The sequence below is a fragment of the Lissotriton helveticus genome, chromosome 9, assembly GCF_964261635.1.
Source record: "Lissotriton helveticus chromosome 9, aLisHel1.1, whole genome shotgun sequence".
NCBI lineage: Eukaryota > Metazoa > Chordata > Amphibia > Caudata > Salamandridae > Lissotriton > Lissotriton helveticus.
The window spans coordinates 1272308301-1272333299 of NC_136070.1; the positions used below are offsets into that span (position 1 = coordinate 1272308301).

Below are 24999 nucleotides of genomic sequence, written 5' to 3' on the forward strand. Positions count from 1 at the left end.
CCGGTCAGACAGAGGATTAAGTTTAAAGCGCTCTGTCTGGCTTTCAAAATCATGAAACTTTCCTCACCGCCGGCTCTTGTTAACCTGCTCACTCCTTACATTCCTCCGAGATCCCTAAGATCAGAGGCTCTGCATTTGGCGGTCTGCCCCCGTTTTAAACTCAGTAGAATGGGTGGCCGCTCTTATCGGGTGCTTGCCGCAGGACTATGGAATTCGCTTCCAGTGCACATCCGAGCTCTGAATGACCTGTCCATCTTCAGGCGTACTATCAAAACGTTTCTGTTTCCTGTTTCCGAGTAGCTGCTTCCTTTTATTCTCTGCGTGTTATGTTATAGTACCAGTCTGAGCGCCTGGACGCCCCTTTGCTGGGGCATCAGCGCGCTATAAAAATAAAATTAACATAACATAACATAACTAATTTATCGTATAAAAATAGTACACCTATAATGCACATGACCACATTTAAAATAATTTCATTTATTTATATGCGTTATTTCTGGCTATCTACAACAAGTGGGAGGGGTGGGGGACGCGCAGCGTTTACCTTGCGGGCGCGAGCATGATAATTGCCATCAGATGGCGCTGCTCGCTCCCGCAAGGGTATCGCCAAACGTGCACGCGTTGCAATTAAAAGCAATGCAAAGACAAAAAAGCGAATCAATATCAAGAGGTCCCCTCCTATGCGTAAGCGAGACCTACAAAAGCAGAATACAGAATAAAAAGAATGCTTCATTTAAATACTTGTGCAGTTAAATGGAAATTAATTTTGAGAATCAGGAGCGATCTCTTATGATGGAGGGGACTGCCAGCGTGAAACTCTGATTTCCCCATTTACATCTTCACGAGTTTACATTTAATACATATTTAGTTTCTTCACCTAGCTTCATATTTTGCCAGTTTTTCCTCTTCCCACGCTGTGTTTCCGCCTCCAAAGTTCTGCCCCGCAGTTTTCTCCAGGCCCTGAAAGGAACACAACATGGAAGAGAAATTAAAAAGTGAACATTTAAATAACGACATTTTCACTTGGAAGCTTTCACGCCGGAAATGAGGGCGGTAATCCCAGATTTGCTTCAGCCTGGCTGGAGGGACGCAGTCTTCAGAGGGGGATTAATGACGAACGTGTGTGTGCTCCAGGCTTCACTGGCCATATGGACACGGAGACCCCAAACCCCACCGTGGAGATGCTTGGCCAGTGTGTGTGGGTGGGGGCGGGGGCTGAAGGATGAGCCTTACATTAGGCCCTGGCAGCGTCACCGAGAGAGAAGCAGGCACAGGCAGGATTTGCGGCTGCGGAGAAATACTGCTCAGGGCGCGTTCTACCAGACTCGGACGTACCCAGAGAAAATTATTACATGAACATTGACATATTTCATTTTTTTGATTCAGAACAGATAATAATCTGATTGTTATTAAACATATTTGATTGAACTCCAGAAATACCCTAAACTTCCACTTGAGACTAAAAGCCTGCTCACTGCGCCAAGCGCTTCCTTTCACACGGGGAAGGCGCTGAAACGCTTTCTAGGCATTGCTTCCAGCGCCCAGTCCAGTCTGCACAAAGAATAATCCTTCCTGGAAGAATCCTTCCTGGATTAAGTTAAAGCGCCCAACATCTCAAGGTGGGGTTAATTTTCCTGATTTTCAACTTCACCATAACGCCTTCCTTCTTAAGCTCTAAATCATTAAAGGACTCTACTCGTAATCCCTCTCCGTTATGAAAGGATTTAAAACATTCTTTCTTATCCCCTTTTTCCCCTTCACGAATCCCTTACTTTTACTCATAAATCTCGCTTTCTATCTTCACCTTTACATACCACTTCTCACAAATGATTTTTCACCCCTTAATGCTAGCTCACCTCTCAGCTAAAGGTCAATTTCTTAATTCATCTATTTGGCATAATAAATTTCTTAAAAATAAACCCATTTTTTGGAAGACTTGGCGAGACAGAGGTTTACTTTGGATCCACCAGTTATACTCAAACGATTCTTTTCTTACCTTCTCTGAAGCAGTCAATTTATCAATGACCAAAGTCCTGTTCTGTCAAATGTAATTTATTGATCAAACATAGAACAGATTCTCTACTTCTTCTATCCTCTATACCACACTCCTCTTCACTTCACCGCAATATTCTTCCCATTTCAAGTGCCCAAACTACTGCCTCATCCATATACAAATTCCTTAACCTTTTCCATGCTCATGACGAGCTGAGCTCGTCATGAGGCACGGTGCTCCGGTGCTCATGACGAGCTCAGCTCGAGATGAGCCGTGAAACGCTCAGGTGCGGGGAGAATTCCCCTGCTGTGCTGAGCGTTCCACAGGAGCCAATGCACCTGTGACGAGCTCAGCTCGTCATGAGCACAGGAGCGCCGTGCCTCATGACGAGCTCAGCTCGACATGAGGCACGGTGCTCCGGTGCTCATGACGAGCTGAGCTCGTCATGAGCCGTGGAACGCTCAGGTGCGGGGAGAATTCCCCTGCTGTGCTGAGCGTTCCACAGGAGCCAATGCACCTGTGACGAGCTGAGCTCGTCATGAGCACAGGAGCGCCGTGCCTCATGACAAGCTGAGCTCGTCATGAGCATGCGGGCGCTGTGCGCTCCCCCCTCCCCCAGCACAGCAGGGGAATTACCCCCGCAGCGAAGGGGTTAATACGCCCATTTTACACAGATCCAAGACCCACGACCCACACGGAGCGCCAATGGGAATCTGATTTCCACTCTTCATGGCCTATTACACTTTGGGATAAATTATGGTTAAAACTCCTCAAGACTTCAAGGTCAGCCAGCACGACTCAAACATTTTAATTAATATACAATAGACTTCTGTTTACACCGCTATCCTTACAAAAATTTCGACCCACACTTTCTTCAGAATGTTGGTCTTGTAATGCTTCTCCCGCAAACTTATTTCATATCCTCTTTTCCTGTCCCTATACACATCAGTTTTGTTTGAAAGTATAGTCTCAGATTAATATAATTTGCCATACTCATCTCCCTTTCTCCCCTGAAGCTGTATTTCTAGGCACATTATCTGATCATGGGCAAACCCTTACTCAGAACATGGGCATTGTGGATTTATTAATTGATATTGCTTTCCAGCAAATAACAAAAAATTGAAAACAGGAAGCCAACTACTCTTAGCCGAAGGAAGCCAACTACTCTTAGCCTGAAGGAAGCCAACTACTCTTAGCCTGAAGGAAGCCAACTACTCTTTGCCTGAAGGAAGCCAACTACTCTTTGCCTGAAGGAAGCCAACTACTCTTAGCCTGAAGGAAGCCAACTACTCTTAGCCTGAAGGAAGCCAACTACTCTTAGTCTGAAGGAAGCCAACTACTCTTAGCCTGAAGGAAGCCAACTACTCTTAGCCTGAAGGAAGCCAACTACTCTCAGCCCGAAGGAAGCCAACTACTCTCAGCCCGAAGGAAGCCAACTACTCTTAGCCGAAGGAAGCCAACTACTCTTAGCTGAGTAAAGCCAACTACTCTTAGCCAAAGGAAGTAAACTACTCTTAGCCGAAGGAAGCCAACTACTCTTAGAAGAGTAAAGCCAACTATTCTTAGCCGAGTAAAGCCAACTACTCTTAGCCGAGTAAAGCCAACTACTCTTAGCCGAGTAAAGCCAACTACTCTTAGCCGAGTAAAGCCAACTACTCTTAGCCGAGTAAAGCCAACTACTCTTAGCCGAGTAAAGCCAACTACTCTTAGCCGAGTAAAGCCAACTACTCTTAGCCGAGTAAAGCCAACTACTCTTAGCCGAGTAAAGCCAACTACTCTTAGCCGAGTAAAGCCAACTACTCTTAGCCGAGTAAAGCCAACTACTCTTAGCCGAAGGAAGGCAACTACTCAGCATACTTTGACGTACAATATTTAGTGAAGACCTTTGCTTGCTGGTGAGTGAAGATTCATGGAAACCTGAAAGGCGGTCGGCTCTGGAGGAAGTAACAGAATGTTGACACAAATCTTGAGCACCCTTGGAGGGCCAGTAGCCCTGCTTGTAGCACAAGAACATAACGAAGCCGAGTAGTGTTTACTCTAGAAGCCAACATGGATGGACCATGTTGTGATGTATAGTAAGTTATGGGAGACATACACCTGGTGAGATCCTATGTAGAGGTTCTTGTTAGTTGACGACAGCAATGACAACGATGATGGTTGTGAGGTTTTACTACCTTTTGGAGGATCGTTTAGGATGTTGCATGTCAATTCAAGTGAGCACCTCCTAATGGACAGACTGGAGGGAGCAGAGAGGAACCGAATGACCTTGATGCCAAGTACCCACTACTTCTTTCACGGGCTGGTCCTGTTACACCAAGAAGGCCAGATGAAGTCTGAGATGAGGACTTTGTAATGGACGAAGGAGTGATGAAAGAACCACAGTGGGGGCGGAAATTAAACCTCTAAATACAGAAGCAGGCTTGCAGTCCAAAGGAACCAGCCAACTGAGTCATGCCATGAAGCTAAAACCCAGGCAAAGTGTTAGCATCAAAGAAACGCAGCAAGAAAAGAAGCAAGTATATGAAATAAATAAAGTATACGTTTCTAAACGATATTAACTCAATGTAAGCATCAATTGGAAGATTGCTGCCACCCACCTTCTTGAAGTTGTTGACAAGGTGTCTGCAGGTCTGGCAGGGTTCCTGCGTGGAGGTCCCAGGTTGCAGCAGAAGGAGTAAGGCTCCCAGGAGGGCACAGACTGCCCGCAGGCCCGATAGCCTTCCCCGCGCCATGTTGTTCTCTGGGCCAGTGCTCCTTGCAAGCAGCAACCTATAGGAAGAGGAGGAAAACGTGAGAGTGGGGAGGGCAGGGTGGTCAGCTAGCGACCTTAGAATCCCATTAAGAGGGGAGATCTCTGGGGTCAGATTCATGTTTCCGCACTAAATATGAACAATATCAGCCTATAGGATAATGGAAAGAAAACACTAATGGACAGTGGTATTGTTTTTTAGGAAAAGGGCGCCACTAAGGAGAATAACACAAATATTGTTATGAAAAATGTCCATCCTTATCTTGGTGCTGGAAGGTGAGGAGAACCACCAAACTCCCCAAAACCGTTAGCCTTAGCCAACTAAACATATGAAAGAAAATCCTCAGCACACAAAAGTAATGTCACAGTGATTATCAAAGTGCAGAATGTGAGCACAAAATTCAACACAGGAAAACACGGGTTCCGTACTCGGAGGTACACGAGGAGCAACGTCCCTAGACCTATTTCCACGCATTACGAATGAGAAACTGTGTCACACACTTGGACCCTTTGGATATACGCACAAACTTAGTGGACGTCGCAAATAACAGAACCCCTTGTGGGCTGGAATTATCTCCACAATATAAGGAAATACATACAGAGAACATAGCCTTGATAAAGTCACAGGACGATTTCCCTTGTAAGCGACGAAACATGTGTCGGCTGTTGTGAAGATCCAAGGAATAAAGAAAAAGAACAAGAATTTAATTTGCTGTGTTGGATAATGGAAAGAGACATGTTACCCTTCAGGATCTCTTTCAAGAAGCAGTGGGTAGGGCCCTTTGAGTTATCGGCCTGACATGTTGAAATGTTACCCTGCTAACTAATGTAGTGACAGAGTGTGTGAGCTGTCAAGGGCCTCTTGAACCAGTGCCAGTATTAAGAGGGTGAAATGTGCAAGCATCTGCTATTGCCCTGGGCCAAGAGCCTCATATCTGAGGTACAGTATGCATGATTATGTGTGGGTGCCTTTAACATTCTGGTAAATGTGGACAGCCCCCAGGACATGTAGGGAACCCCAAGTATAGATTGAAAAGTAGAGGAAGGCGGATTGACACCATAAGTTACCTCCAAAGAGATGGGACACAGGGGTGACTCCATTAACCCTGGGCGGAGTTCGCGGAGTTGCACTACGCGGAGCTACGTGAAGTGCAAAGAAATCTCAGTCACACCACGCAGAGCTCCACAAGCGGCGGAGTACGGTAGAAAAATGCAGTTTGCGGTGATTGCACAGTGCTGGATGCTTGTCCGCACTGTGCAAACACTGTGAGCAGCACCCTGCGCAGCACAAGCTTACCTTTTCTGCCGCTCGAGTGGATTTTTACTCGAGTGGGCAGTTTCTCAATGCGAGCGGTTGGGAGCATACATGACCACTTGCAATGAGAAACTTGATGTTGGCAATCGCAAACGAGGAAAAATCTCGCCGGGAGGGGGATTTTCATCGCTCGCTGACGCCAACTTGACGTTGGTGAATGCGAGCGACAAAAAAAACCAAAACTCTGCTCCGCTATGTAAAGCGGAGTTTTTCGGAACTCCGCGAGCACCGCATAACGCGAAGGGGAGTTCACCACCCAGGGTTAGACTCCATGCCTCCTGCCCTAAGAAACTGAGAACAAGCAGAATAAAGGTAACCAGATGATCACAATGCCCGTGATATTCATACGCACTTCAAAGATGTTGAGAATGGTCCGTGGCCCTTCTAAACACCTCCGAAGCATGAAAAAGGATGTATGCTGAAGAGTAGCCTGAAAGGAGGGGAACCCTGGGGTGCACCACATCACACCCTGGTTTTACATTTCACATGACCCACTTGTTGTTTTGAGCTTTTGAAGAACCATTGTGTTTACTCTAGTGACGCGTCAGAGAATCCCATCGTCTTCCCCAGTTGAACGATTCTCTGTGGTCAACAGTGTCGTAGCCCACATAAACAGCAAAATGTTGGACGGCAGCATTGACGTTTCTAAAATACAGGGAGGCAACAATCTCCTCTCGTGTTTGCCCCTCACTGAAGCTGCTGTGCTGGCATCATGCAGTGACTGAGTATCTGATCTAGCATCTTCCTGGGGTATGATAAGCTTGACATAGAGGAGTCGCTGACTAGTTTCTTTAAACCATCAGTGCCTTCTTCACTGGTAATGTTCACAACGTACTCCCCAGGCGGACGACCAGGTGTAGCAGAAGGACCGGCTCTTTACCTCAGCAATGCCAGACAGAACTCTAAGAAAAGTTCCTTCCAGCCAGGGCTGGGCTTGGATCTGCAAGGATTTGAGAAGGACAATGGTGCTTCCATCAAGACCCCTGCACTGATGAGCTTGTGATGGAAGACACAAATAACACAATGATGACGTCCTCTGGCCAACCCCTGACCACCGAAGTGAGGGGGACACCGGTGCACCAACACAAGCTGGTTCAGTGCATTTTACAGCAGATTACCAAGTAAGAACTGGATATGGTTGTAATACAAGTTTAAGTCGCGTCAGATAATGTCACTGATTTTACAAGATTGGGGGTGTCTCTTAAAGAATTCTTGGGCCATGGCGTTGCAGATGCAGTACTTTGATCTGGTAACGTTAGTCGTCTCACACATATAGGTACACTTGAAATGTGTCTGACAACAGCAAGGAGGGAGAAAGATGGCAGCTCACCGGTGTCAACTTCCAGGTGTTAAAGTTAGAACCAAAGAGGAAGAAGTTGTATTGGAAAGGACTGGGGGATTCTGGGATTGTGCGTTGTCGGACACTCAATGGCCAAAGAAATTTCTTCAGTAGCACTTTCCCTTTACTCTTCTATTTTACATAGGTGAACCGGAAGTAGATGTTTCTACTATTTGTATAATGTTTTCAGTAACCGAACAGCCTCCATTAAAACACTTCCATAATGCACTGGTAGTTCATCACCGCTCATTCTTTGAATGCCAGGTTTTCATATCGAGCCACAGGAAATGGTGTTTCTTCGGCACAGCCCGTGTATGTACACAAAGTTGATTATTAATTCTACATTGAGATAAGAAAGCCAAGTGCACTGGATTTTGTTCTAGTTAATCATTTTTAAGCGAGCACGATTCCTTTGGGTCATTCGACTCTTTCTAGATCATTCGCCCTGAATGAATCCTGTTAGGTGTGCCCTATTTACTCCTGCTAGGTGGCTTCATGCAGGGGTGTAGTTATCAATTGTGCAACAAGTGGAGTGGCACTGGGTCCACCCACTGCATCACAATTAGGGTTAGTGAGTTACAAAACGAGACCGAGGCAACTGAATTCACACCTATCACTTCTAGTTGATTATTCAAGTACAAATAAAGTGGGGCACAGATTTGGAAGATCAGCCACTTAATCTTCCACACAGGAGCAAAACTCCATTGATTAATTACAAAGGGATGATAAACACCCACCATTCATCCTTTGAAAGTTATATGGATTGCAGATAGTTTAGGTTACATAGTGCACAAACGCCATCAAAGTTTTTGTTGAAAGGGTTTCTCTGTGCACAATCTTCTTGTTCTTTTTGTATAAAACTTTTCTTCTTTAAATCTTGATGTAGCCAACACGTTTCGTCCCTTAGCAGAAAGTTCTTCAGGGCTTGTAAGTATATTTTTACTTGTGTCAGCTAGAGGTATTAAGCTACTCCAACATCATGTGATGCCCCATGATTGCAGACAAGTTTGGTAACTGTCCCAAAGTGTCAAATCTATTGTTACACTTGTATCTAGTGCCAATATTATGGTGCCTCATCTTTGTATATGTCAATCTCGCTATCCCATCGATTTTGCTGTTATCGGCATATTATAGCGGTGTAATGCATCAGCGTGTGAGCTACGACCCTCACAGGTTCTGACGCCGACATGGGTCTGGACGTAATATGACAATAACAGCACAATTGATTGGATCGTGTGTTCTGTGACATGATCAGACTGCCGGTATATTTAGTTTTTGACAGGTCGGCAGTCACCGGTGTCTACATCATGGGTACACCAGCTAGTCTGATGAGGGGTCAGAAAGAAGAGCTCAGCAAGGCAATTTAGGACATTGCTGCAAATCAGCCCGCAGTTGATCAGTGAGGGTGTCTGACAAGATCACTCCATCAACAGACCCATCTTTTGGATTACTGGTGAGGAGATCAGTGAGAGGTTCACTATCAGCTTCCAGTCCATCATCTGTAACCATGAGCATGGTCACATCAGCTCTGTTATAGTAGGGCTTTAGGCAATGGACATGTATAACTCTTTTGGGATATTTGGAACTGCCTAGGTCCACCAAATAGGTGACCTTCCCTTTTCTTTCAACGACAGAGTAGGGTCCACTCCAGTTATCCTGGAGGGCCCTAGATGCCACAGGCTCCAATAACCTTTTAGTCCTACCACTGCTTCTGAAGCTCGTAGCTGGCCTGAAGGTTTCGGCTTGTTTTTTCCATGTACTAATTCCACCCTGAAATGAAGGCAAGCACATAATGCACTATGTCTTGTTTTGGTTCTCTGAGAGGATACCCAAACAGAAGTTCAACGGGTGAGAACCCCACTCCCTTCTGTGGCACTTATCTGTAGCAAAAAGCAGGCATGGAAGTAAGACATCCCATCTCCTTCTGAGTTTTTCAGGGAGTCCACCAATCGTGCCTTTCAATGTCTGGTTAAATCTTTCAACCAGGCCGTTGGTTTGTGGGTGGTAGGGGGGTAGGGAACTTGTAAGACACTCCACACTCCTCCCACATGTGTTAAGTATGAAGACATGAAGTTTGTACCTCTGTCTGATTCTACCTCCTTAGGGAAACCAACCCTGGTAAAGATACCAAGGAGGGCCCTGGCCGCTGCAGGGGCAGTGGTGGGTCTAAGGGGAATAGCCTCAGAATACCTGAAGGCATAATCCGCTACCACCAGAATATATATGTTCCCTGAGGCTGTTTAAGGGTCTAGGGGCCAACAATGTGACCCCCTACTCTTTCAAAGGGTACCCCATGAACTGGAAGTGGAATTAAGGGGTCCTTCAGGCAGCCTCCTGCTTTACCACCGGCTTGGCAGGAGACACAGGAATGACAAAAGTGTTTCACCTAATGGGATATCCCTGGCCAGAAGTAGTGATGGACTAATCTACTCCATGTTTTATCCTGACCAAGGAGCCCAGCTAAGGGGATATCATGGGTCAAAGTGAAGAGAAATTCTCTAAACTTCTATGGTACTACCACTCTGCTGGTTGCACCAGATTTAGGATCTCTGGCCTTAATGTGCAGGAGCCCATCCTCCCAATAGACCCAGTGGCTTCCACTGATATCACCCTGTTGCTGTGCAGCAGCTTGCGGCCTCGGGCTTTCAAGAGTGGGACAGGTTTCTTGTCTCTGGCACAGATCCTTCCTAGAGGGTCCCCCTTGGCCCAAGAGCTCAGCTGTGTAAGGCCCAAGCTCCTCAGGCTCAGTTCCCTCCTGGGCCCAATAGGTCCTCTTCCTGCATTTACTCTTGGTGGGCTGGGCCTCTCTTTCAGGATCCAGCACTTCTTTTTCACTCAGAGCTCAGCTCTGGTTTTTACATAACCCCATTCTGAGATCCCTAGCATTCCTGCATGAGTCCTCAGTTTGACTTCAGCCCAAGGGGAAGTCTCCAAATTGTTTCCAAGCAGACAGTCTAAAGGGATGGATGAGAACACGGCCACTACCTTCTGTCCAACTGTTCCCTCCCAGTCAAAAGACAGCAAAGCCGTGGGATGGATCTTTGTGATATTATCAGCATTGGTGGCTTGATAGGTCCTTCAAGTCAGGTACTGTTCTGAGTAAACCAGTTGCGCTGCCACCATGGTGACACTAGCCCCAGTATCTTTCAGGGCCTTTACTCTTTTACCATTTATCAAGGGGTGCTGTCTGTATTTTCTCATAGTAGTGGCCAGGCAGCACAGGGTAAGTCTACCCCTCCCTCAAAAATTAGGGTTGCCTCAGCGAGGTCATTGCCATGGTCAGGCCACACCTGGCATCCCATCTGGACATTAGCAACTGCGTGTACTGCAGGGTGCCTAGAGGCATTGGTTTTATTTTTACAGCTAAGGGCTCCAGTTTGGTGTCCCAATGACCTACAGTCATGACAACAAGCCTTCTTGGGATCCCAGTTTCTCCCTGGTACTCAACCTTTGACTGTGAAGGGTTTCTCGTCCCACCCCTCCTGAGCAGATTTTTGAGGGCCTGAAGAAGTCTTTGTTTTAGGGTTATCCTCTTTCCGTGGGGGGCTTTTTGGCCTCTTTATTTTGGTCTCCCCTACCAGTGGTAATCTTGGTCATCCTGGTCTTGGCCCAGTGGTCAGCCTTCTTTTTCAATTCTTGGGGAGAAAGGGGCATGTAGGTCTGCCAGAAATGTATGTAGTTTCTTTTGTTGACAAATACTTAAAAGATGCTCCTTCATTATCAAATTATGAAGCCCTTCGAAGTCAAGTACAGTGTTACCATCTAACTAACCTCCAAGTATTTTCAGTGAGGAGTCTACAAAATCTACCCAAGTCTGGCACTGGGTTTTTGAGCCTCCCTGAATTTAATCCTATGCACCGCAGTACTAGATTCAAAGCTCTCAATCAGGGTACCCTTTATGAGGTCATAGGATGTAGCATATGTCTCATTGAGTGTCAGGAGTCTATACCTGCACATCTCTGAGAACGGTTCCCACAGGATAGCACTCCACGGCTTCCTGTGGACCTCTCTCCCAAGACGGGCTCTCTCAAATGCAAAGAACGACTCAGTGATGTGATATCACCCTCAAAGAATACTGGGACAATCCCTTTGGGGATTTTAGAGTCAAAAGATTCTACAAGCTCTCTATTTATTATTTTTCTGTCATCAGAGTTGGGTCCCAGGCCCTTCTCATCACTTTATGTTTCTATGGCCAAGAGTTTATCTTCTAGGGTTATTCTCCTGGCCTGGTTCTGAAGATCTGAATCTCCAATATCTATCTCATCTGGAACACTGCTGGAGTCGCTCCCAGTGGTGTTAATATGTGTGGGGGTAGATATGGAGTCAGAATCCCCAGCCTCTACCTCTGGGGGCTCATCATCCTCTTCCCCAGTGGGGAAAGCTTTACTTGACAGGGCCGTATCATTTTCAACCAACTGCTGCAGATAGAGGGGTGGCATAGGGGGCCTTGTCGAGCTCTTGGGAGGTCCCTGGGTTCTACAACATGGTGTTTAAAGTAGTTGAGAGCTTATTAGGAACTTACAAAAACCACTACTTCACAGACTTTTTAAATTTCTGAACAGTAAAGGACTTAACCAAGGCCGTTTCACTAGTTTAAAACACATTTGGAAACAAAAATCGAAAATTAGAAAAATATTTTCATTAAAGACAATTTTGGATTTCCCTTGTGAAATCACTCTCAAGTGGTACAACAATGTTGAGCCTTGTACTCCAGCACTGCACCACCATTATAGAAAGCTGGCTGTATATATGGTATACCAGTAAAGGTTATACTGTGCAAAGAGTCCAGAGATTCCCCAGAAGTGTTCAGGGCTCAAAGTAAACGCAAAGTGCTCTGTTTGGGGTAGCGTGGGCGAGCAGCTTCAGGCCTAACACAGATGAGTGTCAAACATTTGTTATGCACACAGGGCCCGATTCACAGACCTAACTTAAGACAAAATCCTAAACGTACTACTTTTGGGATTCACAGAAGGAAAGATTTTGTCTTAAGTTTGTCTTAAGACAGACTTAAGACAGACTTAAGTTAGGATTTTGTCTTAAGTTTGTCTTAAGTCTGTCTTAAGTTTGTCTTAAGACAAACTTAAGACAAAATCCTAACTTCTGTGAATACCAAAAGTAGTAAGTTTAGGATTTTGTCTTAAGTTAGTTCTGTGAATCGGCCCCTATGTGACTAACACACAACTCTAAAAGGAGATTCAAACCAATTTTAGAAAAAAAAGGTTCTTTCAAGTTTTATTTTAATACCAAGATGTACGCAAAAAGGTAAGTACGTTTTTCAGGAAAAATGCAATACACTTAAAGTGGACACAGTGCAATTTTCAGGCGATGCAATGTTAACCTATGGGGGGAAAACAAGAATGCAGATTTTCTGGTAAGTATGCGACTTACAGATCCAGACTTCTGGGTTTCAGGTCAACACCAGGCAAGGTTCAGAACCAAAACTACACCACCAACGGCACAGGGGCGGCTGGTGCAGAGGTCAGATTCGGGGTCGGACGCCCAATGTTAACCAATGGAAACTGGAGGTGCTCCACTCTAGGTGTCACGTCACTGGCCATCGTGTTCTGCGGGACTTGCAGCACACCCCACCATCAGCTTCAGGGTGGTGGCCTCCATTCTTTGCTAACTCTCAAAAGAACCTCATGTAGGCTTCAGCACTGGTGCCTTACCAGTGGCATGTATGTCATTCAGCCATCCCGACGACGCGAGTACAAGTGCCTTGGTATTCCACGCTGCCAGAACAATGTGATAACCTTGCAAGATGGCAGCTGCAATGCTTGCACACACGTGTAGAAGTGATGGGGCATACAGAAGATAAGGACACAGCACAGCACCACAGCCACTGCACTGCACAACTTCACGATACATGGATGGGCCAAAGTCCTGGACTACCCAACATCCAAGCATCCAGTCCCCCCCAGCTAGCAACTTGCAAGTACAAAAGAGAGACATAGAAAAATGTGGGCACCAACTCAGCAATGGAGTTTTACATAGGGGTGAAGTGTAAGAGGTGACTGGACTGGCAGTGGTGCTTTATATATGCAGAAAAGGCAGAAACTGGCATGACAAGGCGGCTTCACATACCATGGCTATGCATAACCCGACTTGGCAATCATTCTTTATAAAGCAAACACAAGGAGATGATGGACGGAGCGCTGAAACTTTTCAAACACTCACCCCCAGTCACAAATCTGGGTTGAATCCATCATCGTTCTTTAGCTCAATAAGCCACCCCAGTTCAGACACAGCGTTATGCAAATCAGTCTTGACCTTGTGCCTCATGGGAACAGTCCAGCCCAAACTGCCAAGCCATGCCTTCCCTGGACCGGAAACAAGCATCCTGCGACCGGTTTCAGGGTAACACCCCTCATCAACCAGGCTTGCTTGAATACAGTGACAAAGTGAGCAAGGGACCAACATCTTTATATCATAATCATACTTTATATACTGGGGCAATGCAGACTTGGCATGGCAATGTGTGCGTTGCAGACCGAGCCTCTATGGTGATAGGATCTTGGAAGCATCTATAATCTATGAATAAATTCAATTACACCTGGGTCTTTAAGATAAGAAATGCACCCTGATGGAATTCCATAGGCTCCCCTTGCCAGCCTACACCATCTTCAATACCAGCTGCATCATTTACAAAACCGCCCTAGCTGCACGCCCACTTATCTTGCAGACAAGCTCACCATCTCTGGTGGTTCTCGGTTCACCTGCAGCCAGCACACTGCCAGACTGCAGAAACCAAGGCAGTAAGCCTTTCCCATCTATGCACCAGGATGTGGAACAACATCCCTGTAGGCATCGGTGAACGTCCAACAGTGCACCAATGTAGCAAGGAGTTGAAGGCTCTACTCTTGAAAGAACACAACTTGACAATGACTTAACCGTCCGCAGCCGAGCTACCTCTCTTATCACGCGTTGACTTTATGCTCATCTTTGATGCTGTACAGTGCTTGGCTGCGTTTTGGCTTTGTCTATGCTATGGAAATACCAAATACATACATTTTAACATAGATGCATACATACCCAGGAGAATATGTAAACTGCCCCAGCCGTAATACTTAGTGGCCCGCTTGGCACTTGTGCACTCCTGACTTATTTGGACATCAACACTTACAGCGATATGCTGACTTTGTGGAGCAGGCACATAACAGACGACACCCTGTGTACATAGTTACGCTAAATTTTCAAAACCTATTGGACAGTGGCCCACAGATAGTGATAAACGTAAATACAACTGAAAGATTCAGCATCACAGACCTGGGATCCATGAACAATTACACCTGCAGATAGAAGACACTGCTGATAAGAGCCTGCCAGTCTGGGGTGGCCTCGGAACTTAGGAGTTTAGGGTTAGGGTGGGAGCATGGCTGGAGAGGTGCCTAAGGGGGGCCACTGGGAATAATAATAGTAATAACTGTATTTTAAACGGTGCTTCTCACCATACCTCTACCATTTTAACTGTTGTAGATAACAGCTGTTACTATTACGTGCTACTCACCGAAAGAGCGCTTCAACACCCCATAAGGGGTAGAAAGCACTATATAAATGCAACCCATTTTCCCTTCTCTATCCCTCCACTATCCTTCTCAATCCAAATAACTGACTAACATATCCACCATTCAAATTACTTTCATATTTTCAATATGCTAATTCACCACTAATCCTTTATGGGTTTCCCGAGTAGCGTGCTACTCGCCGAAGAAGCGCTTCAACACCCCATCAAGGGTAGCAAGCGCTATATAAATGCAAACCTTTCTCCCTCTTCTTTCCCTCCATTATCCTTCTCAGTCCAAATAACTGACTAATATCCACCACTCAAATTACTTTCATATTTTCACTGTACTAATTCACCACTAATCCTCCTTTATTTGTTCCGGAGTAGCGTGCTACTCGCCGAAAAAGCGATCCAACACCCCATTGGGAGTAGCAAGAGCTATATAAATGCAAACCTTTTTCCCTTCTTTATCACTCCACTATCCTTCTCAATCCTAGTAAGTGACTAACATATCCACCACAAAAATACTTTCATATTTTCACTATACTAATTCACCACTAATCCTTTGTTGGTTCTGGAGTAGCACGCCACTCGCTGAAAATGCGTTTTAACACCTGATATGGGGTAGTAAGTGCTATATAAATGCAATTGCAATACACAATAATGGAACTCAGTTTACTAACTTCGGAAGGATGGAAGGTTGAGCTGGCCTTGCTGTGATTAGCACTGTTTAGCTGGTGGTCTGCGGATACATACCAGCAGCAAGCATTGGTTAACCATCTTGCTGGCATACGGTAAAAGCGCCGAACATTTTTAGGATGCCACAAGCAATCCCTGTGTTTTTCCACCCCATCAGCACTCATAACACTAATCCTAAAAAGACTGCATGAAGTATGTAAATTGGGTGTGAAAGTCCCCAAAGAAAGGCTCTCATATTTGGGGGACTCGGAGGTTAAGAGAGGGAGGTCGATTCCTCGTATTGGAAAACCCTTTGCATCGGCGGGAAATGGGTGGAACTTAGAAGTGCCGGGGCACATTGCCACAAACACACACCTTTACTGATTACTCCAAGTACAGAATATCCTCAGTGAGAAGAATACAAGAAGCTGTAGTACAACTGAAGAGCTAGGACTGGCAAAGATTTCTGGCAAAATCTTGGGGACTTTTGTGAATTTACTAAAAATACACAGATTTCAGGCAGAACAATACTTGCAGGATGACACAGAACACTGTCTCTTTAGAGTCTCCCACAATACGGGTAGATCGCGGATGTGAAGTCTGTTCTCTGGGTCCAAGACAGTCAGGGGTTGCTGAGCAGCGACTGTGATGGGTCTTCTTGTACACCACTGGTGACGCGCCCTCGGGCACTATCTCCCTCCAAATGGATAACCAAGTCGATACCTTTAAAGTGCTTGACAAACAGCTCAGGCTTACAGGGGGAGGTGGTAAAGGTGTGCATTAAATACACCTTGGGGCACAAGTAACTGCAGTGAATCTCAATGAGCAGTCAAACGAAAAGCTCTTTTATTTACATACAAGAAAACACAGCAAATACAATAATGAACACTGGAAAAAAAAATAAAGAAAACAAATACAAAAAACACTGAGTCCTATGTCCAAAGTCATCCTCTGGGGCAAGGCCTGGCGGCCTCCGGAGACCTTGTGAAGGTGTTTATTACAGCCAGTGAGTGGAGCAGAGGTGCCTGACACAGCTCCAAGGCATTAAGATGGCTCGGGGATGTTGGTCCCATGCACTAGTTTCTCAGCGGCCAAGACTGGACGAGTCCGCATCTGAGAGGATATTAAAATGGTCCAAAAGCCCAAGAAATCCATTATAGCATTACTCAAAATGAGCGAAGCCCCAGAAAACGCCAAAGCGAAGCTGCCACTAGATCACTTCGTGGAAGTCTTGGGTGGATTCACAAAGACTGATCTACGGCTGGAAACAGCTCCATTCACACCGGTCAGCTCCAAAACTGAATACCTGCCGCGAATGTACTACTGCATATTGGTACTCCGCGACTGCCTAAAATCACACCGTGCTAAACCGCTCGCAAGGGGTCGCGAGTGGGTGGATCAAGCAAGGTTAACTGTGAGAGTTTGCGAATGGCCACAGACTTTATGTACACAATTCATATATGACATAAATATTATGATTTCTAGTAAGTGAGTGCACTTTTTGCACGGAAATTAGTCTCAAGTGCATTGCCGTGCAAGTATTCACCAGGATGAGGAATGATACAAACAGCCAATGGCGTGAGGTGGCAGGGTAATACTTCAGGGGCACTCTGAATGTTGTTTAGGAATTAGAAACAAAAACGTTGCACAACACCTGAAGCTGCCTTTAGCCATACCTAAAAATATGCAATTGCACAGCGATGCTAACCTTCCCCAAAGCAGAATTTTACTTTGCGATCAACTTAAGACTACGTTAATCATAATACGTAAAAATGTTGCATGACATTGTTCGTAGTACTCCTGGAAACTTACAACTGGTGTCAGCGGTACTCCTGGAAACCTACAGCTGACACAACCTTCTGTGTTACTATTGTATAACCTCTGCCCTTCAAGGATGGTGGTTGTCTGATTGTTTTCAACCACCTGCATTTCTCCCCTTCAATGTATTCATAAGTATGATGTCTTTGCGAATATCTTTATGCATCCTCATGTCCTGCGATGTAGTGCAATTTTTTCATTTCCTTTGTGTATGTAAAGCGCTCTGATACTCATGGGTCTAGCTAGCGCTGTATAAAACTTTATAAATAAATAAATATTGGCCTCAGTTCATGTTACCCACAGTCCAGTAGTCCGCAACCACAATGGGGCACAGTTCAGGTCCAAACTGGTCAACGGTGCTGGTGGAGCTAGCAGACACACAGGAGTATGTTTGTGGCCCAGAATGAATGCCTCTAGCCCGTCGGACTACTTTGACCATCTTGAAATTGTGAAAAGAGTCTGACACTACACATTAGCATTTTTGAGGAGGCAAGTGGTTGGTGGTTTCATAAAGGACATCCCCATGGAAAGGAAACAGAACTTACCACTGCTTCAGCTACTGAACATACCTGAGAAACAAGTGTACAAAACAGTGATGGATGAATGCTTAAATTAATCTCAGCCACTGGTAATCACTCGGGCAACATCCCAGTCCATCATTATTTTTCTCACCGGGCCACCTCAGATTGGACTCAGACATATGCAAATCAGTCTTGACCATGCTCCAATAGAAACAGTCCAACCAACTGCCAAGCCAGGCCCTCCCTGCAAGCAGCCCATGACCAGTTTCACCCGTTGTAGGGCTCATCAGCCAGGTACAGCTTGGTTCCAGCGGCACAGTGTACACAGGACCGTGTCCGAGTACGTCTGTCCTACTTAGGGTGACACACTGAAGCATACACAAAAGTGATGGATGGAATCCTGAAATAATCTCTGCCACTGGTAATCACTCAGTCCACACCCCAGCCCACAATATTTTGCACAGTATGTCACTTCAGATGGGAGTCCGTCATATGCAAATAAGTCTTCATTTGCTCCAATGGGACGGTCAAGACCTAACTGCCAGGCCAGGTCCTTCCTGAACCAAAACACAAGCATCCTGGGACCGGTTTTGCTCTGATTGAGGCTCCTCAGTTGGGTGTAACATAGTTCCAGTCTTAGAATGAACACAGGAGCGACTGCTGGGCATACACACAGCGGCGAGGTATAGTGACGTGTGAAATCCTTAAGTTAACCTCGGGCACTGGTAATTACTCAAGCCGCATCCCAGTCCATCACCCGGCAGTTCAGAATGGACTCCTCCCATGAGGAGTGGGATTGGCGCTGATTTGTATACGCCGAGCCTTGTCTAGAGTGGTAAGATGTACAATAAACGATGGACGGGAATGCGACCCTGAGTGATTGCCAGTGGCTGAGATTCGCTCAAGCCTTCCATACATCACCTTGTTGTGGTTGCCCTATGGGTGACAGGCATGCCCAGAAGTGGGTCCTGTACTCACTGTGCCAAAAAACTCAAGCTGCACCCTACTGATGAGCAGCAAATAGGGCAAAACCGGTCTGGGGTCGTTTGTGGTCCCTTGGGAGGAGGCCTCGTCTGCCAGTTCGGGATGGACTGATTCTCTGAGGAGCAATGTCAGTACAGATTTGCATATGGTGGGTCTTTGTTTAGAGTGGTACGATGGGTGAAAAATGATGGACTAGTATGCTGCTCTAAGCGATTGCCTGTGACTGAGATTAATTCAAACATTCCATCCATCACCTTGCTGTGGCTGGTGTTGACGTACCCGAGTAAGGCCAGTCAGAGAGATTCTGGCCCCTGTGGTTCTGTATAAGACACTTTGCATAATCTCTGGCCACTGACATGGAAATAAGACTGCACCAACACTGAAAATATGTCTGTTATTGATTATTCATTTCAAAGAAGGCTGAGCTCTTTCAATAATCCATGCAGCACAAAATGACCCAATATTTGTGATAATTTGCTTAAAACCCCTCATTTGGTATAACTTGTCAATGGATCCAAGACAATGTTGTCAAATTAATTTCCCACATGCTTCAACAGTCCCATCTACCAGCCCCACTCAGAAGTGTTCCTCTGGGGCTGTCTCCTCTCACACACATTGAAGGACTCTGCCCTCCTCATTACCAGCCACCCACCTTCACTAGCAGTCCTCCGCACTCTCTCCCACCCAAAGAGGGGGCTACAGCCGGGCGCAACAGAAGAGTCGGACAGTCTGACGTCCCTGAAAGGCTAGTCTGGGCTGGAAATTGAGTGACTCTACCCCAACCCTACTGCACCATCTTCTTAGGATATTGAATTATCATATACGCTAGTCCATGTCTAATCACAGAAAAACACAACAAGCATTTGCAATGCAATTGGTCTTGTTTTTGGGACCTTATGTGTATTTAGCTATGCGGCACATTATCCTGGGTGCTGAAACATCTACTGTTCTTTAACATGGTGGAAAGTGAGCACCAAACTGTGTGACACGCCAGGTATGGGAACACATGGAGAGAAATATTGCCTTTCAACAGGAAATGGTATGGTCCAAAGCTCTGTTTTTAATATAAAATCAGGGCCTTTGGTGGTCAGATCACTGAAAATACAAGATTTGAAAAAAATATCATTGTCTACAGGTGCTCGTGGAAGACAATTTGTTTGGACTGGAATCAAGAGAATGCTAAAGTGATTCTGGTATTTTACTGACTTCTGCTGGTCGTTTTTTATCAAGAAAGTTAAATAGAGGGGGTTGCCAGAAAATGCCTAAAAAAGAAAGTCCCTCAGCAAAAAGCAATTCTGGTATTTTACTGACCTCTGCTGGTCTTTTTTTATTAAGACACTTAAATAGAGGCAGTTGAACAGAAAAAAAAGTCCCTAAGCGGAAGCAGACAAATCCTAGGGCTGAACTCCAGAGCCCACAAAGGACATACACATAAGTATATACTAATATATAAGTATAAACTAAAGTATATACAAGAGGTCTGAAATGCTCGACCTAAAAAGTAGAATTATTTGTGGTCATCAAATTGTTTAGCGCTTTGCTGTTACTTGAGTGCCATTGCAGCACTAGAGTTTGTCTGTACTGTTGCAGGCTGAAATTAGTATGTGTGGCTGTAGTGTGTGCGGCTGTAATGTGTGGTGTTGTAGTGTGTGTGGCTGTAGTGTGCCCTACGAGGAAGGAGTTGGTGCCACACTTGATGTTCCAAGCGGTGCTGCGAATCGTGTACATTAAAGAATACTTAGGTGTGCATGTGTTTACGTGTGGATTGCCTGGACACACTGGTATGTGCCAGAGTAAATGAATACCAAGCCATTGTGTGCAAAATGAGAACACAAAACAAGCAATGATAAAGCCAATAGTTCTCAACTTAATAATGTGAGCGCTGATCTACTAACTTTGCCAAAGATTGTAAGTGATGTTTAAAAAAAAGTTAAAGTTTTTTTTTTTTAAATACTGATGAAAAAGCTAGTACACATCTTATGGTATTTCAAAACTGTACATTGAATTCAATGTTTTCAATCTTTATGAAAATACTGGTTTATTTTTCAAATACATTTTACTCCGCAAACTTTGGGCAGAATTTAAAAGGAACAAGGAAGTGTGAATGTTTATGGGGAAACGCCTCCCAAGCCCTCATTTATTTTCCACAGGATTCAGCCATTTGGTCATCTAGTTGTAGCACAATGAGCAGATTTTTGGGCCTCCAGAAGAATGGTCATGCCAAGTACACCTTCTGCCTCAGACACCAATGGAGCGAGAGCAGCAGATGGCCCTTCCCCTGGTGCCTTAAAAGCCTCGCTGTGCCAAAGCGTGCGCTTTCATGTGATATGTGGAATGAATGAGATAAAACCCTAACAGCCATTAAAGTCTGCTCTTTGGCCACAGGACAGCGGAAACATCCCAGCTGCCGTGCTTTTACAGACTTTTACAGACGAGCAGTGGGAGGAGGGGAGTATTAGAGTGCGGGTAAGTAAGTATTTGAGAGAGGCAAGCAGCACACTAGAAGAGGGTAAAAATCACATGCAATTCTCATGGAGTGCTGGATGGGCAAGAAAGAAGTAGTTCCCTAAATGTGAACAGTGGAAGGATACAAGTCAGTCAATCAGAAGAATTGTAAAAAAGACTGTGCTGCAGGGGAGGGACAAACCCAAGAAGAGGACAAGCCATTGGATAAAAAGCAAACCCATGAGAATGACAATAATGCCAACCAATGATAAACAAAGGGTGGACTGTGAACCTACAATAGGTCTCTCACAATCAGACAGGTGACCCCTAAAAAGGGGGCATTGCAGGGCACCGAGACATCTGGTGGAATCGCCCCACTGTATTTATTTTGTAATGCACGAGACACACACACTGTTTCGCTTTTGTAAAGGTTGTGGCTTGGCAGAGAACAGACTCCAGTCTCGCAGTTTCCTCTCAGACCTCCCAGAGTTTGAGGTCCCTCGAATTGAGGGCTCTGGTTGTGCTCCTCTTCATTGTAATCCAGGCCTGAAACTTGGGGCTGTGCTTTGTGCGGGGGACACGCCTATGCCTTCCTTACAGGTCACATCGGGGTTCACACTTCAAGAACCCCTGCAGTCTTTGTGTGGTTGTAACAGCAACAAAGTGTGCGTTCATAGACCCCCTGGTGCCGCACAGCTTGCTATTGCTTCAGTTCTGCTAACAAAGGTTTTTTTCTATTGTAAAAAACCTATCGACTTTTATATCATCAACTTCCAAATGATGAAAGTCTAAGTTGGCCCTGCCTATATTTGAATCTTACCCTGCAGGTTACTGAGATCTCTGTAGCAGGCACTTGACCCACTGAGTTGTCCGACTTGTATTGTAGCATTCTGGTACCCTTTCCGGGCCTCCTGATAAACCCACAACGCTGTACCTTAAGGGGTGATTTAAATTGTGGGAGTATGAAATGTCCTTGCAAGAGCACCGTATGCAAATAAGAATGCAAAGACAGGGCCATCCGCAGGCAGGTATTTGCATGTGTTATATGAGAGCAGCGGGGAGGGGGGGGGGGGCAGCTCACATCCTTCCCTGCCCGGAGATGTCGGCTAAGTGAGCCCGGGTCCCTACGGAGCGCACGCACAGCAGAGACATGTAAAGTAGCCATTACTGTGCAGGCGTGGAAGAATTAAACCTGGGATAGGGGGGGGTGCTGTTGGGGTGCTGGAGGGGGGCGCGAGTCGCAGCTGCCACTGTACCGGTCCAGTTCCATATAGTGCCGCTTAACACGGGTTTACGGCTTGCTTCTAAGCGCGTCCACCTTTGTCAGCGAACGGGGACAAAGAGGCGATGTGTCCAGGATCACACAGGTTGAACCTGTGGTCAAAACAAGCGGTCTGTGGCACAAGGCTACGGGGAGATGTGAAGGGAGCACTGATCGGGGTGCGGATTGAGGGGGGAGGGAGAGGTAAAAACAAAAAATATCGATTTTCCACACATCTGACACACATGATTGGTCTAATTAAAAACGCTTGGATGTTTCCAGGTAGCATGAACCAGCGGATACACAGTGTCAAAGTGGAGTAGCCGGGACTGTGGTCTCCTTTTCCCACATGCGACAATATCACTAAAAGATTCATTTCTCAGAGGGGCCGGGGGGCTGTGAGGGAGCAGCAATGGGGGCAGTCCTGGGGGGCAAGCACTGGGTGCATCTCTGGTGCCTCGTGCCAGGCACTTGCTGCCCATGCGCCCTGGCACAGCCCAGCCTCTGCACACAGGGCCGGCAGGGTTTACAAAACAGCCCCTCACGCTGCAGACAGGACCCCCCAGCTCTGCGGTGACACCCCAATGCCCCTACAAGGGCATCCCCAGGCGGGCACACTGCACCTACCTCGCTAGCGCCCGGTGCCCGTCCGCATCAGGGCTGTGCACGGCTCCGCTCCGGCTGCAGTGGGCACGGTTTGATCTGCTGCAGCGCCAGCTGCTGCCTTCCCAGCATGCACCGCCCTGGAGCACTGCAGTCAGCTGGCTGCTGGCCCTGCCTCCCATTGGAGCCTGTCGGCAGCCAATAGCGGCCGGCCATGTGCTGTGACATCACCCTGCCAAGGTCAGCCAATGAGTGAGCCCCCTGGCACTGGGACCCCCCCCTGCCACTGTGAGAGGGCAGTGTGTGATGGGCAGGAGCCCTCAGCATGAGGCACGTGCTCAGAGCTGCCTCCCTGCAGCTCACGGACGGAAAGCTAGCAGTCGCGATATAGCTCATAGGATGAATGCACCTGCTGCAAAGGTGTGTGTTTGTGCTGCAGTCATACGTTCCAAATGCACGTGTTTTGTTATCAGAGCGCAGGACGACATTGAATTTGCCAAAGGGATATGGATGTAAAATTCTCTTGTTATTTCAGTAGTATAGCACTGACGATTAATGCTTCAGCCTCAGAAACGTGTAACTTGACACGTATCGTTTACAGCCAAATAGCCCGGCCGGTTAAAGCACCCGCTGCAGGTGCTTGCATGCAATGTCCTGGTCACGTGATCAAACGAGGACAGAACAGACTCTGGATTTTGTCCTCCTGGCTTTAAATGCGTAGGTACCCTCACGTGGGTGATAACAGCACCAATCGTCAATGAAAGCTCTTCAGTGGAACTTGCAAAAAACACAGTTGATGGACAGAATGTAGAACAATGTCATACATTCACCCCAGTACAAGGATCTGGGCCTAAATCCATCGTTTTTTTGCACTCCACACCACCCTGGGTTAGACACTGGCTATATGCAAATCAGCTCTGACCCTGTGCCTCATGGGAACAGTCCAGTCCGAACTACCAAGCCATGTATTTCCCAGACCGGAATTAAGCATCCAAGGACCAGTGTCCATCACCACCCCCTTGCTCACTTTGGGCCCGATTCACAGAACTAACTTAAGACAAAATCCTAAACTTACTACTTTTGGTATTCACAGAAGTGAGGATTTTGTCTTAAGTTTGTCTTAAGACAGACTTAAGTTAGGATTTTGTCTTAAGTTTGTCTTAAGTCTGTCTTAAGTTTGTCTTAAGACAAACTTAAGACAAAATCCTAACTTCTGTGAATACCAAAAGCAGTAAGTTTAGGATTTTGTCTTAAGTTAGTTCTGTGAATCGGCCCCTTTGCCGCTGGATTCAAGCAAGCTGGGCTGAAGACGGCTGGAATGCCAGAAACCGGTCCTCGGAAGCTTGTTTCTGGTCCAGGGAAGGCATGGCTTGGCAGTTCGGGCTGGACTGTTCCCATGAGGCACAGGGTCAGACTGATTTGCATATAGCCATGTCTGAACTGGGGTGGCAGAGTGGGCTAAAGAACGGTGATGGATCAAACCCAGATCTTTTGACTGGGTGTGAGTGTTTGATTGGTTCAGATGCTCCGTCCATCACCACCCCCTTTTGTACCACTTTGGCCGCCATAAGTGTGGCAGGGTATGCTCAGACGTGAGTCCCTTGCTCACTTTGCCACTGGATTCAAGCAAGCCGGGCTGAAGACGGCTGGAATGCCAGAAACCGGTCCTCGGAAGCTTGTTTTCGGTCCAGGGAAGGCATGGCTTGGCAGTTCGGGCTGGACTGTTCCCATGAGTCACAGGGTCAGACTGATTCGCATATAGCCATGTCTTAACTGGGGTGGCAGAGTG

The 24999-nt window shown here is 46.3% G+C and overlaps 1 protein-coding gene across 1 annotated transcript in view; it reads right to left on the reverse strand.

Annotated features, from left to right (window-relative positions):
* Window positions 1-23351, reverse strand: part of CRELD1 (CRELD disulfide isomerase 1) — a 100237-nt gene extending 76886 nt beyond the window's left edge. The window contains exons 1-3 of the mRNA XM_078661837.1: window positions 23235-23351; window positions 4591-4762; window positions 878-960 (exon numbers count right to left, since the gene is read on the reverse strand). Of these exons, the coding sequence (XP_078517963.1) occupies window positions 878-960; window positions 4591-4725 (218 nt within the window). The 5' untranslated portion in view covers window positions 4726-4762; window positions 23235-23351. The remainder of the gene's footprint in view (window positions 1-877; window positions 961-4590; window positions 4763-23234) is intronic.
* Between the last annotated feature and the right edge of the window lie 1648 nt (window positions 23352-24999).